Source organism: Palaemon carinicauda, chromosome 6 (genome assembly GCF_036898095.1).
Source record: "Palaemon carinicauda isolate YSFRI2023 chromosome 6, ASM3689809v2, whole genome shotgun sequence".
In the NCBI taxonomy this organism is placed as follows: domain Eukaryota; kingdom Metazoa; phylum Arthropoda; class Malacostraca; order Decapoda; family Palaemonidae; genus Palaemon; species Palaemon carinicauda.
In genome coordinates this window covers 22,401,715-22,417,599 of record NC_090730.1, presented here as the reverse complement: position 1 = coordinate 22,417,599, position 15,885 = coordinate 22,401,715, and the positions used below count along the sequence as shown (strand labels likewise).

The window sequence follows — 15,885 nt, the reverse complement described above, 5'->3', positions numbered from 1 at the left end:
ATTAAGTAAAGACAAAACAAACAATGGCTGCCAAGCGAGGACAAAGACAGAGACGTCTGTCCATGTCCGAGCCAAAAGTGAAAGTGAAGCAATCCATCGGTGTGTGAGGGGGGGAGGGGTAGCTAGCTACCACTCCCTAACCCCCGCTAACTAGCGCGGGGGTAATTCACCCTCGTCAAATTCTAATGGTTCGCCATTTCAGCTACGCTAAAAGGTAAACCCAATGTAAATAGCGTGGTTTGTATTTCGGTTACGGAACAAAGCCAAGTTTATCTAAAGGAAAGTAAAGTGCAAATGAATAGTTTTTTTGTTTAAACGTCTATATAAGGCAAGGTTCGAAAAAGCAGTAATAGGAACATCCGCGGAGATTCATAGAAATAAAGGAGAAACTACCCAATTGTTTTAAGCATGGCCTGAAAGTAATAGTAAGACAAGGGATGCAGTAGAACAGACTCCTTTGTTTGGGTCTTTACAAAAATGTCAACAGCAATAGCAAAGCTATAAACGCATATCCTTCGGTGGTAGCGTGTAGCTTACAAACATGCTATTAAAGGCTTAAAGGTCACTCATGAATGGCAGAGGCAAGGAACACTGACAATGCCCTAGAACTGACCACATATACACTCAGTGCCCAACACCCTCTCAACCCAAGCTATGACCGGGTAGGGCCAAGCCATTGCAGGTAATGATCCAGCAGGCACACCTATAGGATCTCCCAAATCCCCCCCATCCTTAGCTTACACGGATGGTGAGGCTGCAGAAATTACAAGAAACTATCGAGCTTCAGTGGGACTCAAACCCCAGTCCAGCAGATTCCCAGGCAGGGACGTTTCCAGGCTACCACAAAGCGACACACTAACTTTAGGATGTGATAAAAAAAAGGAAAGTGTCCTAGAATATCTCATGCATTACCACATTGATACTTTGCAAAATAACGAATTTGGAAAGAATTTGTATCTTTCCTAACATACAAACCTGGGGCTATTTATAGGGTATTACTTTCGGCAACGCTGAAAACCAGCCAAGACAATTTTAGTGAGGGATTATTACCCATCCGCTAGTTAGCAGGAGGGGGTTGGGGTAGACTACCTACCCCGCTCACTCACACCTGTCGGCTGAGTAACCACTTTTGCTTTCTGGCAGGACTTCTAGGGGGACAGGGTGCTGAGCCAATTTGTATAAATAGCTCCAGGTTTGTATGTTAGGAAAAAGGAGAATTATTTCCAAATTTGTTATTTGTTCAGAAAATAACACAAAGTACACGACACGAGCAAAACAAAACACGTCTGACCAAACGTAAGTGCTGAAGAGGAATGAAGATGGGGGTTGGGAAGATGTAAGGGTAGAGATGGGGGTACATTGATGAAGGAGAGGTCTAATTGGTGAGGGATCTATGGTCGTGGTTCTATCACGCCCCAGTTTTCTATACCGACACTCAATGAGTGAGCGAGCTAGGTTTATTCCTGGCATTCCATGCATCTCTTTTTCTCTGGAATTTTCAGCAATAATTATGCCTTAGAAATGGTGTAGAGGGGCATTTCACTGGGCGACACAGGTCCCTCGCCCAGAAATAGATTTTTCCTTCGTCAAAATCCCTTATTTGTTCCGACACAGATACAAAACTTTGCTATTTATAGGGTGACTTACTCTAAGGAGGGAGGTCATGACACGAGGTTCCTTCTAATTGATTTTTGATCTAATTAGTAGGAACCCTACCCTCGCTAAAATCAAAGTAGTTACAAGTTAACTCAATGATAGCGGCCTGCAGAAGCTTGTGTGAGAGAGACTCGTGGCTTGTCTTTACGTAGGAACTCGAGGATTCTGAGACATATCCAATACCCTCCCTCATGAGGTATTGGTGACGTAACAAAATATTAATTCATAATCAGGATGCACAAGGGAAATTAATCTTACCTGCAGAGGGGTGAGGTCAGCTATGCTTCGGTCTTGCAGAGCTGTTTCCCCAGGGGAGGAGAAGGAGAAAGAAAGAAGTGAGCCAGACATTCTTTTCAGTCACCCCAGACTAACCCGGGTAACCTCAGCCCTCAACCCTCTGCTACTTGTCCATCAAGAAGCCTGAGGCATTAGATCACTTGTTGTGCAGCCACCACAGGACCAATGGAGAAGGTTTCCATGCTCCTGTGGGTTATGTCTTTCAGGTAGTGGGCTGTGAAGGTTGTCTGACGCTTCCACACGCCCGCTAGCAATACCTGTGCCACAGAAAAATTCTTCTTGAACACCAAAACGTTGCAATGCCTCTGACGTCATGAGCTCAGGGTTGGTTGGACAGAGGAGGATCTGGATATAGAGCGTATTCGATTACTTTCCTCATCCAAGAGGAAATAGTATTCCTCGTGACCCTCCTCTTGACCTTCCCCGTGCTGACAAAAAGTGCTCATACACGGGGGGGAGCTTTTGCTGTTCTTTTTAAGTAACACCTCAGACTCCTTACTGGACATAGTAACAGTTGGTCTGGATCTTCGGTTACAGAACGAACTCTCCGAAATGGGCCGAACCTGGAGTCCGGCACACCCGGGTTTTGAGTCTTAGCTACAAACTCAGGGACGTAGTTGAGGATTACTTCCCCCCATCTCCTAGAGTGGGAGACATCAGCAGATAGACCATGAAGTTCGCCGACTCTCTTGGCCGAAGCCAGAGCGAGCAGGAACACCGTCTTCCACGTGAGGTGGCGATCGGAGGCCTGGCGTAGTGACCTGAGGACCTGAACCACATTCCAAGAGAGAGGTCTTAGCTCTGCCTGGGGACAAGTAAGCTCGTAACTGCGTATGAGCAAAGAAAGTTCCAAGGAGGAGGAAATATCGACTCCTTTCAGTCTAAAGGTGAGACTCAAGGCTGAGCAGTAGCCTTTGACTGCCGAGACCGAGAAAGCATTTCTTCCTGAAGGGATACAAGAAACTCTGCTATAGTTGGAACAGAGGCATCAAGAGGAAAGATACCCCTTCCACGACAACAATCACAGAAAACTGACCACTTCACCTGGTAGACTGCCTCTGTGGATTTCCTGAGGTGTCCAGCCATCCTCTCTGTGTGAGGAGGTGCTGGATAGTCTCCAGGCATGAAGTCGAAGCGAAGCTACAGCTTTGGGGAAGATGTTGGCATGTGGTTATTTGAGGAGGTCGTGCTGTGGAGGAAGCTCCCTCGGGATCTCCGTGAGGAGATGCAGAAGGTCCGGGAACCATTCTGCGTGATGCCATAGCGGAGCTATGAGGTTCATTTGCAAGTTGTTGCTTGCTCGTACCTGGTTGAGGACTTTTCTCATTAGACAGAACGGGGGAAACGTGTAAGGGTCCAAGTTTATCCACCGTTGTTGGAAAGCATCTTGCCAAAGACCTTGGGGATCCGGGACTGGGGAGCAGCATAACGGGAGCCTGAAATTCAGGGCCGTTGCGAACAGATCTACAGTTGGGGAACCCCACAAAGTCAGGCCTTTGTTAGCTATCAGAGGATTCAAAGAACATTCGGTGCCAACTATCTGAGTCGCTCTGCTCAGCTTGTCTGCTAGCACATTCCGCTTGCCCGGAATGAAGTGAGCTGATAGTGTCACCGAGTTGTCCTCTGCCCATTTCAGTATTTATACTGCAAGATGGCACAGCTGCTGCGAAAAGGTACCGCCCTGTTTGCTTAGATAAGCTACTACCGTGGTGTTGTCGCTCATCAGCACAACGGAGTGCCCCGCCAAGACCTGGTGGAACTCTTCGAGGGCCAGAAAGGCTGCCCTCATCTCCAAGAGATTTATGTGCTGGTACCTTTCTAATTCGGACCATTGGCCGGAGATGTAATGGTGCAGCACGTGAGCCCCCCACCCTTCTTTTGATGCATCCGAAAAAAGCATCAATTCCGGGGGGAAGATGAGAAGATCGACTCCTTTGCAGAGGTTCGGCTCCGCCAGCCACCACCTGAGGTCCGACTGTTCCTCTAGCCCTATACGGACTAGGCAATCCCGGGAATCGGAGTGTTGGTTCCACTGGGATTTTAGTCGCCACTGGAGGGATCTCATCCTGAGGCGACTGTTGGGGACCAGTCGGGTCAGGGAAGAGAGGTGACCGAGAAGGCGAAGCCAATACTGCGCCAGGAGCTCTTCCCGACTGAGGAAGACCTGTGCTATCTCCCTCAGTCTCTCGATCGTTTCGTCTGATGGAAACGCTTTGTGCCTTAGGGTGTCTAATCGCATGCCTAGGTATACCAGTTCTTGAAAGGGGAGCAGTTGAGACTTCTCGAGGTTTACCACAATCCCCAGATCCTGGCAAAACCTTAGAAGCTCATCTCGGTGGCGGAGAAGGGCTGCTTCTGAGTCTGCCAGAATCAGCCAGTCGTCCAAGTATCTTAGGAGACGGATGCCAACTCTGTGAGCCCAAGATAATACGAGGGGAAATACTCTCGTGAATACCTGGGGTGGTGTGGAAAGACCGAAACACAGTACCCTGAACAGGTAATGCTTCCGATTGAACATGAATCTCAGATACTTCCTGGAAGACGGGTGAATTGGGATCTGGAAGTATGCGTCCTTCAGATCTAGAGTGCACATGAAGTCCTGGGGTCTTATCGCTTGTCTGACGGTGTCGGCCGTCTCCATCCTGAAAGGTGTCTGTTCAAAAAACCTGTTCAGGGCCGAGAGGTCGATGACTGGTCTCCAGACGCCTTTTTCACAAGAAAGAGTCGACTGTAGATGCCTGGGGATCCGTCAAGGACCACCTGGAGAGTGTCCTTCTCCAACATGGACTGGACTTCTGCCCTGAGGGCAAACTCCTGTGCGGATCCCTTCGCACAGGAGTTCGATGGAATCGGCACTCGAGTCAGCGGAGGGAGGGAGACCATGAACGGGATACAATACCCTGAACGAATCACCTCGACCGTCCAGGGTTCGGCCCCGTGGTGAAGCCACCTCTGCCAGCAGCTTTGCAGGCATCCCCCCACAGGTGGGCAAATGGGAGGATTGCCTGTCTTATTGGGACTGGCCTCGGCCAGATCCCTTCTTACCCTTTCCTCCACAAAAGGACTTTTTGCTGTGAAAGGCCTGCTTTGCACCCTTTTTACCCTGCTGTTTTGGGTCTCTAGCCCTTTTCGGCTGTGGGTTTTGCTGTGCTTTCCACAGTGGCTTAGAGGGGTAAGGTCTAGCTGTTAAGACCTTTTGGATGAGGGAGTCCTGACTGGACTTCCTCCACCTCTCTGCCACCTGCTCGACATCCTCGGGATGGAACAAACAATTGCCCTCGAAAGGAGCAGTTCTTAGTCTCGCTACTTCGGCCTGAGGGAGATGTCTATAGAACTTGCCTATGACAGCATCTCTCCTCTTCAGGATAGTGTTGGCCCAAAGGTTCACTACCTGATGGGAGAGGAACTCAATGGCCCGAGTGTCAGACAATAGGAAAGTCTCCAAAGACTTCCTGGAGGACTCCCGAGACAGGTCTTTAGACCGCATCAGTTGTCCTAAGGATCCTAACCAGAAATCCAGTCACGAAGTAGCCTGCATGGCGTACTTCAACACCTTCTCCTGGTTTAGGATTTCAGAAACCGAATAGGAGATTGGAAGTCCCGTAAGTTTCTCGGGAAGTCCCGTAAGTTTCTCGAAGGGGGTGGCCTTCGAGAGTGCCTCTATAGAATGGTCGAGAGGCAGCGTTGGAAGAGATTCCCCGAGGATCTCTTAGTACCTCCTCTGAAACACGTATGGAGGAGGTAGGAGCTTGGAGGACGAGTTGGAGCAGAGAGAAGAGGTGGACCCAGTTGCCTGGGACACTGCCTTCTGTTTGGCACTCTTCAACCCCTTTGACCAGGGTAAAGCTGCACTGGTCCTATGAGGTTTCTGAGTGCCATAGAACTGGTCAAGGACCGTTTCTTTTCCATCTAGAGGGGCTGCTGATGGATCTGGAAGTCCATTGATGGAACGGATGCAGGCTAGGACCTGCCAGAAGGCATGTTTCGACTCCTTCCTCTCATCCTCCGTAAGCTTAGGGCTAGCGGCTGCTGGCAGAAGTGTCGTCCTCGAGATCGCTCTGCCCTTCCACGTCCGAGCTCTCATCCATAGGAGCCCAAAGTGGGTCGAAGTCGTCAACTGTATAAACTGGAGATAGGGAGACTACCGGGGAGGTGTCGCTTCCGGCTGCCTGGGAGGCAATGAGGAAGGAAGCCTAGTCGAGGATTTGGGGATGGTGAACAAATCCTTCGGTTCCCTCCCACGAGGCCGAAGGTCCTCTGTCCCCAAGGGCCTAGAGGACTCCGTCGGCTTACGGGTGGAATGTAAGTCCATTGCCGTACGGGGCGAGTCCCATCCGGTCGCAGGTCGTGCCTCCTTGGACACTATCTCGACCGGTATAGGACAGAAGGAGTCTCCATAGGAAGTAACCCTATCCTCCTTGGGGGGGTGAAGGACGAATCCTTTTCCTTTTCCACTTTGGCCTGGCCTGTGGCGTCTTGAACTGCAGGGGGCTACCCTGAGGTTCATGCCTAATCTCCTCCAGAGGTCTTTTGCGAGGGGATGACCGTCTCCCCTTGCCTGAAGGACCCGCAGATCTTCTGAACTCCTCCTAGGATTGGAGGGAGGAGAGGACCCTGGGAAGAGAGGATGCGACAAGGGAATCCTAGGTGTGTCGCCTAAGGACTGGGAGCGGGGGACCGACTCCTTTCATGGCTTGGCGCATTACATTGAATAAGGGGCTAAGCCACGGGGGGTAACGGGCTCCTGAGGAACTAAGAGGAAGGTCCTTAGGAAAGAACTGCTCCCTTGGTTTAGGAACCTGGGTAGGTTTCCTAACCCTCTTGTTTGATGGAGGCTTCCCTACAGGCGAGATCGGCACAGGCCTACCTTTAGGGATAGGGTCTGGCCTCGGTCGCGCAGGCGACTGTTGTTTCTGTTGAGGCCTAAGGGGCTCAAGAGACTGATTGTGAGCGCTAAGATGGTCGTGCGCTCTTACGCCGAACTGTTGGGAGGCGGAGAGGAGCTCGTGCGCGCGTCCTTCCCGATTGAGCGCACCTTTTTCGCGCTCGTGGAGCGCATGAGGATGTTCGCATACCTGGCTCGCATAAGGTTGCTCGCATGTATGGCGCGCAGTGTGTTGTTCGCGCGCAGTAGGTTGTTCGCACGCATGGCACGCAACAGGATGTTCGCGCGCATGGCGAGCAACAGGATGTTCGCGCATATGGTGCGCCATGATCGCCATTTTGTTTGCGCGCGCCAAGACAGCCGTGCACGCCGATAAGCTCGTGCGCGCCGATTTGGCCGTGCACGCCGATTTGGCCATGCGCGCCAACTTGGTCGTGCACGAGAGCTTTCAGGTTGGTGAGAGAGCTCACTGCTACGCTCACCCGAAGTTTCACGATAGCTTGTGTTGTGTGAGCGCGAACGATCAACACAACCAGAGTTTGAAAACTCTCTGTCATAAAAAGAATGACTTTGGTCACGAGAACCCGAAAGTTGAGCGTGAACTCTGTTGTGCGAACCCGAAGGATCAACGCAATGAGAAACCGGAGTTTCTCTGTCACGATACAACGAAGTGTTAGCGCGACTAGAGTTACGAGAGCCCAAGGGTTTAGCGTAACTCAGGTTACGAGACCCCGAAGGGTCAACGTAACGAGGAATCGAGGTTCCTCTGTCACGAGATCCCGAAGGATTAACGTGACTGACGGTACGAAAACCCGGAGGTTCAACGTTACTGTCGTTACGAGAGCCAGAGGGTTCAGCGTAACAGAAACCCAAAGGTTTCAAGTCGCGAGAGCCCGAAGGTTCAGCGCGACGGAGACCCGAAGGACTCCTGCTGTCATGAGAACCCGCAGGATCAACATGACAAGAGCCCGAAGCCTCACGATCACGCCAGTCCAAAGGGTGATCGTCACAAGACCCCGAAGGGTCAACGTGTGGAGAACCAGGAGGTTAAAAAATACGTCTCCTCACAGCCCGAGGAGGAGAACGTCCGGGGTGGAGAAGGGTTACCCACCCCTCCACTCTACGAACCTCCGGAGAGGAACGTTCAACAGACTCCGCCCGAGGGGGAGACTAATTAAGGTCAACAGATAATTCCTCTGCAGGGGAGGAGAGTTCACCCCTAAGGAGAACTACGCTTAAAACAAGGTTCTCATTCCGCCCCTGGAGGAGAACCTAAAGCGTAAGGAGATTGCCGATGCACAAAGGCAATCTTCTCTCGCGAATGAGAGATATGTTCCCCCGAAAGGGGAAGCTTGCCTTGGAGAGAGCCCTGCCACCGCCCTTGGTGGATTAGCTAACTCCTCGGCATCGGAGCCAGACTCTCGGCCTGACCGATGGGCAACAGCGCCTGCGCCCAGAAGAGGAGGATTGACCTCCGCAGAGGAAGGAGATGACCGCCTTCTCTCTGCTCCCCTTTGGAGGAGTTCGAGGAGAACTTCCTTCGTAGGGGGACCATCGACGCCCAGCGATGGCCATAAAGACAAAAGGTCTGGAAAAGAACAGGCGCTCCCTGGGGGAAGAGAAGGAGCCAACTCACTAGGGGAGCCACCACCTTCGTCTATCCCACAGGGTTGACCTGGAGTCACAAGCCCTGCGCTACTGCTTGACCGTGCCCCGGAAGGGCCTGGTCGAGGATTAGCTTTGGGCAGAGATTTGGGCGTAGAGGAAGCAGAAGCCCGCGATTTCTTTGATTTCAAGGAAGACCCCGAAAGCGAAGATTCGTGTTTAGACTTCTTCTTACTTGCAAACCTCTCCCACTGAGAGGCAGGCCACTCCCTACACTCGGAACAGGTGTTGTCCCGCAAACACCGAGTTCCCCGGAAAGCCGGGCATAAAGGGTGTGGGTCCGTCTCCACGGACGACATGAAGGTGCCGCAGCGGCGGCCTTCAATCCCTGGACATGTCCGCATAGTGGGACAATAACCATACACACACCGATACACACAAAAGAAAAAGAAAAAGTAATAAAGCTAAGGCAGTTTGTTTACCGTGGTTACTCAACCAACAATTGTGAATAAGCGGGATAGCTAGTCTACCCCAACCCCCACCCGCTAACTAGCAGATGGGGTAATTATCCCTCACTAAAATGATCTTGGGTGGTTTTCAGCGTTGTTGAAATTAATACCCTATAAATAGCGAAGGTTTGTATCTGTGTCGGAACAAATATTATTTGGGAGAATTAATAATGTATTCCTCTAATGAGCTTTAAATATCTTAGCACAAACATTCTCAATCCATAGGAAAAAATTCAATGCCCTGGGATTGATCTTTACTGCTAACATTATCAAAAACTATATTGATTTCTTTAGACAACTTTCCACAATTTCTAGTCCTTGTTTTTCTGTCCAAGTGAAGAATATCCCTCCCTTTTAACTTCCTGATAGGGGTCCATGGCACCTCATTCTTAATGGATTTGTGGTATCTGGCTCTCATCTCAGGAGCCTCAAAGGATGGAGAAGACAAATTGTCAACCAAAATTTTCTATCTACATGAAAACCTTGCTCTATTGGCCAACACCTGACTTGCAGGTTTGCTTCTTGTTCAAAAGAGAAGTATGGGTTTAAATTCTTAGAACCCTAATGCATTTGAATTACATTTTTACAACTCTGGTCTTTTCTCTTGTGAAGCTTATATCCTATTATCTGGCTGACATGAATGGTTCAAGTCTTAAATGCTGGCTTAAGTGTTTGATTATAGAAAAGCCTAGTCTTGGCCCTTGAAAGGATATTTGAAGTAGTGGGGCTCAGTTTAGTACTGGACTGACTGAGATCTGTGATGATAAGAGACATCCAAATTCTTAAAATTGGAGTGAATCAAATCATTGTAAGTGATCACTGCAAGTACAGGGCTTTGCAAAACAAATATTTCTATTTGTGAAAGTACAATTAGTTAATAATTAATTAAATTGGAGCGAATCATATCATTGTAAGTGATCACTGCAAGTACAGGGCTTTGCAAAACAAATATTTCTATTTGTGAAAGTACAATTAGTTAATATATAATTAATGGACAATAAACACTTTATGAAAAAAAAATTGTGAAAAATGAAAAAAATAAATATACTGAGGCTGAATACCTTCATACATTACAGGTGTCTCAAAATACCTGTATTAACAGCTTACACACAATTCTTATACCTTGAGTGTACTAATAACCCACCTTAAATACTAATGCTAACAATACTCTATACAATCCCTCTACAAAACTGCAATTAATACCTTTAACAACTCCAGACCAAACAGTCGATTCCTGAGGTTGGCATAAAATTGATAACATTCCAGGGAATTTTGTGTGAGCAACCATTAAAACTCCTGTGTCAAGGACTATAATAACAGCAACACAACACGCAGACAACTGTGCTGAGCTAATTCCACTTTTCTTTCCAAATATCCCAAGTTCCAGCTCTTCATTCAGCTCTATTGGATACAGTTGACCAGAAGTCTGAAATGAAAGTATTACTCTAAATGAAAAAATTCCTTCCAAAAGAATCTGTAAAATTTTCAGAGTAAATTTAAAAAATACATCACGATGTCTATTGCTTTCACCAGAAATAAGAATTCACAGTGCATGAAATTTTTTTCAACATGAAAATCTTTATAGCAGGAAAACTATGATAAACTTCTTAACATCAAGGAAAATTCAACCCAGTACAATAAATAATTTCAATGTAAATATCACAAATTCTGAAAGAAATCTGTATTTTTTCTAATTATACCAACCTGAGTCCTTTAATAGGACATTAAGTCAAGTGCAGCTAGAGCTCGGCAATTAAAACTTATAAAGAGGTGTCAGCAGTAGGTAGAATTACCAACCAGTGGTTGAAAAGCCCAGCCCTTCTTGCCAGTGCACTGAACAGTCACTTTGATTTGGTCTTGAACTTTCTTTGGAGGTGAAGACGAGAAGTTGAGTTGAAGGGCTCAGGTTTGTAGTTAGGAAAAATACAAATTACTTTTAAAATTTGTGAGTTACACCTACATGAATGCAAACCTCAGTTCTTTAATATGACTCATCCTTAAGTAGGAGGAAGTCTCTATAACCAAAGTAGCTGCCTCAACTCCTGAGGTCGGTAATTTCAGACCGGATGAGGTGCGGAGAATAGCATCCTAGAAACCTAGCAAACCAGGGTCAAAAGTACCGTCAGGTTCACGGCCCATGAAACCAAGGCTGTTGCAAAGAAAAACCTCTCTTTCTTAGACTAGTAAGTCTGTTAAGTATGGCATAAAAAATTTGATGGGTTTGCCTGTGCATATGTATCTTCCCCCTCTTAAGGAGGATGGTGTAATGAACACTTTTGTTTAACAACAATGGAAAATCTGTTCACTAAAGGTGAAGCTTTCCTGTATCTACATCCATCCGGGTACATAGAATTCCAACACCTATACCCCAATGGAGGGGGAAGAAGAGAGGAAAAGGCACAGATTCTTTCACTGTAAACATAGAAATGCATTCTAACTACTAGCTTACACATGATACTTTTGGTTTTGTAAAGAGGTTAGGGTCACTAGTACACCGCTTGTTGAGCAGTAATCACAGGTTCAAGTAAAAACATACTGAAGACCTTTGATACGTAAGCTGAAAAGTCTGAGGGAGGTCTTTCTTTGTTCCTAGGTGATAAAAAGACATCGTCCTTGGAGCTGGAATGGGAGGAGGAGGAGAACTGGTGAACAGGAAGCAATAACCGAACCGAAGAATATTCACCGTACACTGGTCTGCCCAGTGAAATTGCCATCTAATCCATCTATCTATCAGCCATTCCCTCACTGGTGATGGCAGAATAGGGGAATTACCGGCCCTAGCGTGAGCGAGGCCCTTGCCTACCCTATCTCTATGATTGGGTTTCTGAGCCCTTCGTTGACGAAAAAGATGACTAAAATCAGTAGGTTTCGCGATGTTCACGGTGTGGCTTTTAGTCACTCCTATTCGACTCTGGTTTAGAAGCTAGACCCGAAGTTTGTCTAGGAGGGGGATATAACCTGAAACGAATGTTCAAGTAGGAGGTTTATGGTCTCCTAAATGACACCACTCAGTGGAGAAGTGAATCTTGGTTCAACATCCTCCACTTCTCAGCCATAAGTTTTATCTACTCCAAGGGAGACAGGGACAGTTCTTTGAGTGACGAATTTCTCAAGTTCAGTACATCTATCTCGTCTACTTGCCTCGCAAACTTGGAGGCCACCACATCTTCTTCCGGATCCAAAAACTCCACTGATTTAGCTCCTGACATAGATTGAAGGCCTTGAACTGCCTCTTTTTTTCCATGTCTGAGTGGTATTCACTTGAAATATCCCATTGTCCCTGACCAGTGGTTTAATCATAATGCAGCTTGAAGGGTCGACATTACTACGGCCTCCGTGTTCGAAACCTCCAAAGCCGTAGATGTAATGTGTTTGGCTGCAAGCCTTTCAGTCAACATAGACGGGGTCAAGGTAGTGACGGTTTCAATCTGAGGCAAGACAGATGGATGAGATTCCTGCAATATGTAAAATTGTAACACTTCTACCTTGAAAAGGCTGGGGACATTAGCATTATGTCAAGGGAAATTCCTTTGTTATGATACCGACAACAGTTGACAAACAGCACGTACCAATATGACAAATTTGTAGATAATTTGTATTTTTCCCAACGATACAAACCTTCTTTATTATGGGTTTTACTTTCGGCATAGCTGAAAGGACGAGCCATTAAAGTTTAGCAAGGGTTAACTACCTGCACCGCTAGTTAGCGGGGGATAGGAGGAGGTAGCTTGCTACCTCTCCCACTCACACACCTGTGATTTAGCTCACTTTACTTGTAGGCAAGACTTTAAGGGGATCGGGCTGGCGGGCAAGTTTGTATAAATAGCTAAAGTTTGTATAGTTAGGAAAAATAAAAATTATCTCCAAATTTGTCATTTGTTCCGTAACTGGAATATAAAAAATAAGGAGTCCCTGCACCTCGCTAAAACCTTCCTACACACGGTCCGCGGCCTACGCAAGCTGTGTTGACATATGTAGAAGTATGACCGTCTAGGTAAAGTTATTCCGAGTCTTTAGAAGGAAAAAACTGTTGTAACCAAGACTTCCCCAATACCACCTCACTAGGGTATGGGGACGCAACAGTATTAGTCTTAATACTAAGTGCAGTACACAAGGGAGCATGGTTAACCTGCAGTGGTTTGAGGTCAGCTAGTGCAGAAAACCCAGGATGCTGCTTACCCCAAGAGAAGGGAGGATGAAGAAAAGAATAAGAGCCAGTCAAACTTCTTCATTCACGCAGACTAAAACTGGGTAACAGTGCCCTCAACCTTCTGTTACTTGTCCAATAAGGAGCATGAGGTATTAAACCAGCTGTTGTGCAGCCACCACAGGATAGATAGAAAACGTATCGAGTCTCCTGTAGGTCACGTCTTGCAGGCAGTGGGATGTGAACGTAGTTTGACGTTTCCACACCCCAGCCTGAAGAACCTGCATCACTGAGAAGTTTCTCTTGAATGCCAGGAACGTAGCTACGCCCCTGACATCATGAGATCTGGGGCGAGGTGAAGGAGGGGGGTCTGGATTCAGTGCATGGTCTATGACCTTGCGAATCCATAATGAGATTGTATTCTTGGTGATCCTCCTCTTGGTCCTTCCTGCGCTGACGAAAATGCAGGCACACGAGGACGGACTGCAGCTTTTAAGGAACAGCCTCAAAATCCTCACAGGGCTGAGAAAGAGATGATCAGGGCCATCTGTTACAGAACGAAGACTAGAAATCCGGAAGGAGTCAAATCGTGGATCCACTACTCCCAGGTTCTGAGTCTTAGCAATAAACTCTGGGACGAAGCAGAACATTACCTCTCCCCATCCCCTTGAATGGGCGATGTCATATGAGAGACCATGAAGTTCACCGACTCGTTTGGCCGAAACCAAAGCTAGCAGGAACACCGTCTTCCAAGTTAGATGGCGATCTGTTGCCTGGCGTAATGGTCCATTGGGAGGTCTCTTTCTTAAGAGACCTAAGAACTTGAACCACGTTCCATGGGGGAGGTCTCACTTCAGACTGAGGACAGGTAAGTTCATAACTCCGTATGAGTAAGGAAAGTTCTAGCGATGAAGAAATGTCCATTTCTTTTAGTCTAAAGGCGAGGCTTAAGGCTGAGCGATAGCTTTTTACCGCCGAGACTAACAGGCGCATTTCTTCACGCATATATACGAGGAACTCCGCTTTTGCTGGAATATTAGCATCGAGAGGAGAGATGCCCCTTCTAAGACAACAACCACAGAAGACTTTCCACTTTGCCTGGTAGACTGCTGCTGATGAGTTTTGCAGGTGTCCAGACATCCTGATTGCAACTTGTTGCGAAAATCCTCTCTGAGAGAGGAGATGCTGGATAGTCTCCAGGCATGAAGTTGTAGCGAAGCTACGGCTTTGTGGAATATGAGGTTGTTTGAGTAGATCGTATCGGGGAGGGAGTTTTTTGGGGGGCTCCGTTAGGAGTTGCAGAAGGTCCGGAAACCATTCTGCGTGATGCCATAGCGGAGCTATGAGGGTCATTGAAAGATTGACCGACGTTCTAATTTTGTTGAGTACCCTCCTCATCAGACAGAATAGGGGAAAGGCGTAAACCTCGAAGTTGTCCCGCCGTTGTTGGAATGCATCTAGCCAGAGAGCCTTGGGGTCTGGGACTGGGGAACAATACAACGGGAGCCTGAACTTCAGGCCCATTGCGAAGAGGTCTTCTGTTGAAGAACCCCACAAGGTCAAGACTTTGTTGGCTACTAGATGATCCAAAGACCACTCGGTACTCACTATCTGAGATGCTCTGCTCAAGTTGTCGGCGAGCACATTCCTTTTGCCCAGAATGACGCGTGCCAATAGTGGTATCGAGTCGATCTTAGACAATCTCAGTACAGTGAACCCTCGCTACTTCGCGGTTCGACTATCGCGGATTCACCACTTCGCAGGTTTTTTCCATAATCCATATATATATACATATCGCGGATTTTCCGGAAATTTCGAAAATACCGCGATATCTGAAGACCCCAAATACGATATTTCGTTACCTGTAATTCCATTAATACTATGATTAGTAATATCTGCTCTTACTGATTGTTCATTGCATTACATATGATATATAATTCAGCACAGAAAGAAATAAAACACGAAAAGAGAATGTGATCATACGATAATTCAGTACTGTATACAGTACGTAGTAAAATTAAATCGAACATGAAACGCAAATCAGATGCAGTCATACCATATTAGAATGGTGTAAGGCTGCTGATGGCTACTACTGTACTACAAATGTAATGGATGTGCTTCTTTTCCATGAATCTTTTGTATGTATACGTACGTAGTACTGCATCCAATAATATTCTTTGTTGCAAAAATCACATTTCGAATAAGCGTACGAGAGAGAGAGAGAGAGAGACACACATCCTACAACAAAAGCATAAAATAGCATACGTAAAGCTATTATTATTATTGTTATTATTATTATTATTATTGTTGTTGTTGTTAATAAAATTATTATTGTTATTATTATTATCATTATTATTATTATTAATACTGTATTATTATCATTATTTATTATTATTATTATTAATACTGTACGTACAGTATACGCGGGGTATCTTGTACTTTTGAGTTGGTAACCTACGCATCATATAAGACGGGTTGTGATTGGTTCAAGCGCTGATATATGATGAATCAGAACTCAAGTTTTGTTATATAGTCTGTGATTGGTGTTTTGCCCGCATCTCCAACCCGCAGCATCTAGGTTCTCGCGGCGGCCACTTTCTCTTACGCTGTATCGCTGAGTAGACGTTCTTAAGTTTGTGAACTTTAATCTGTGCTGTGCGTGACTGTTTTAAGTTGAACTTTTTGTTGAACTTCCTGTTAAACCCTACTGTACAATGCCTCCCAAGCGTTCTGCTTCTACTAAGGCTGGTAGTGAGCCTAAACGCCACCGAAGGATGATGACGATT

General features: G+C 46.8%; 1 protein-coding gene across 4 annotated transcripts in view; it reads right to left on the bottom strand.

Moving 5' to 3' along the window:
• LOC137642498 (uncharacterized) overlaps nt 1-15,885 on the bottom strand; it is a 297,295-nt gene that overhangs the window by 32,270 nt on the left and 249,140 nt on the right. For all 4 annotated transcript variants that reach the window (XM_068375105.1, XM_068375104.1, XM_068375106.1 and 1 more), the window contains one exon: nt 10,156-10,378. In XM_068375105.1, coding sequence (XP_068231206.1) covers nt 10,156-10,378 — 223 coding nt within the window. The remainder of the gene's footprint in view (nt 1-10,155; nt 10,379-15,885) is intronic.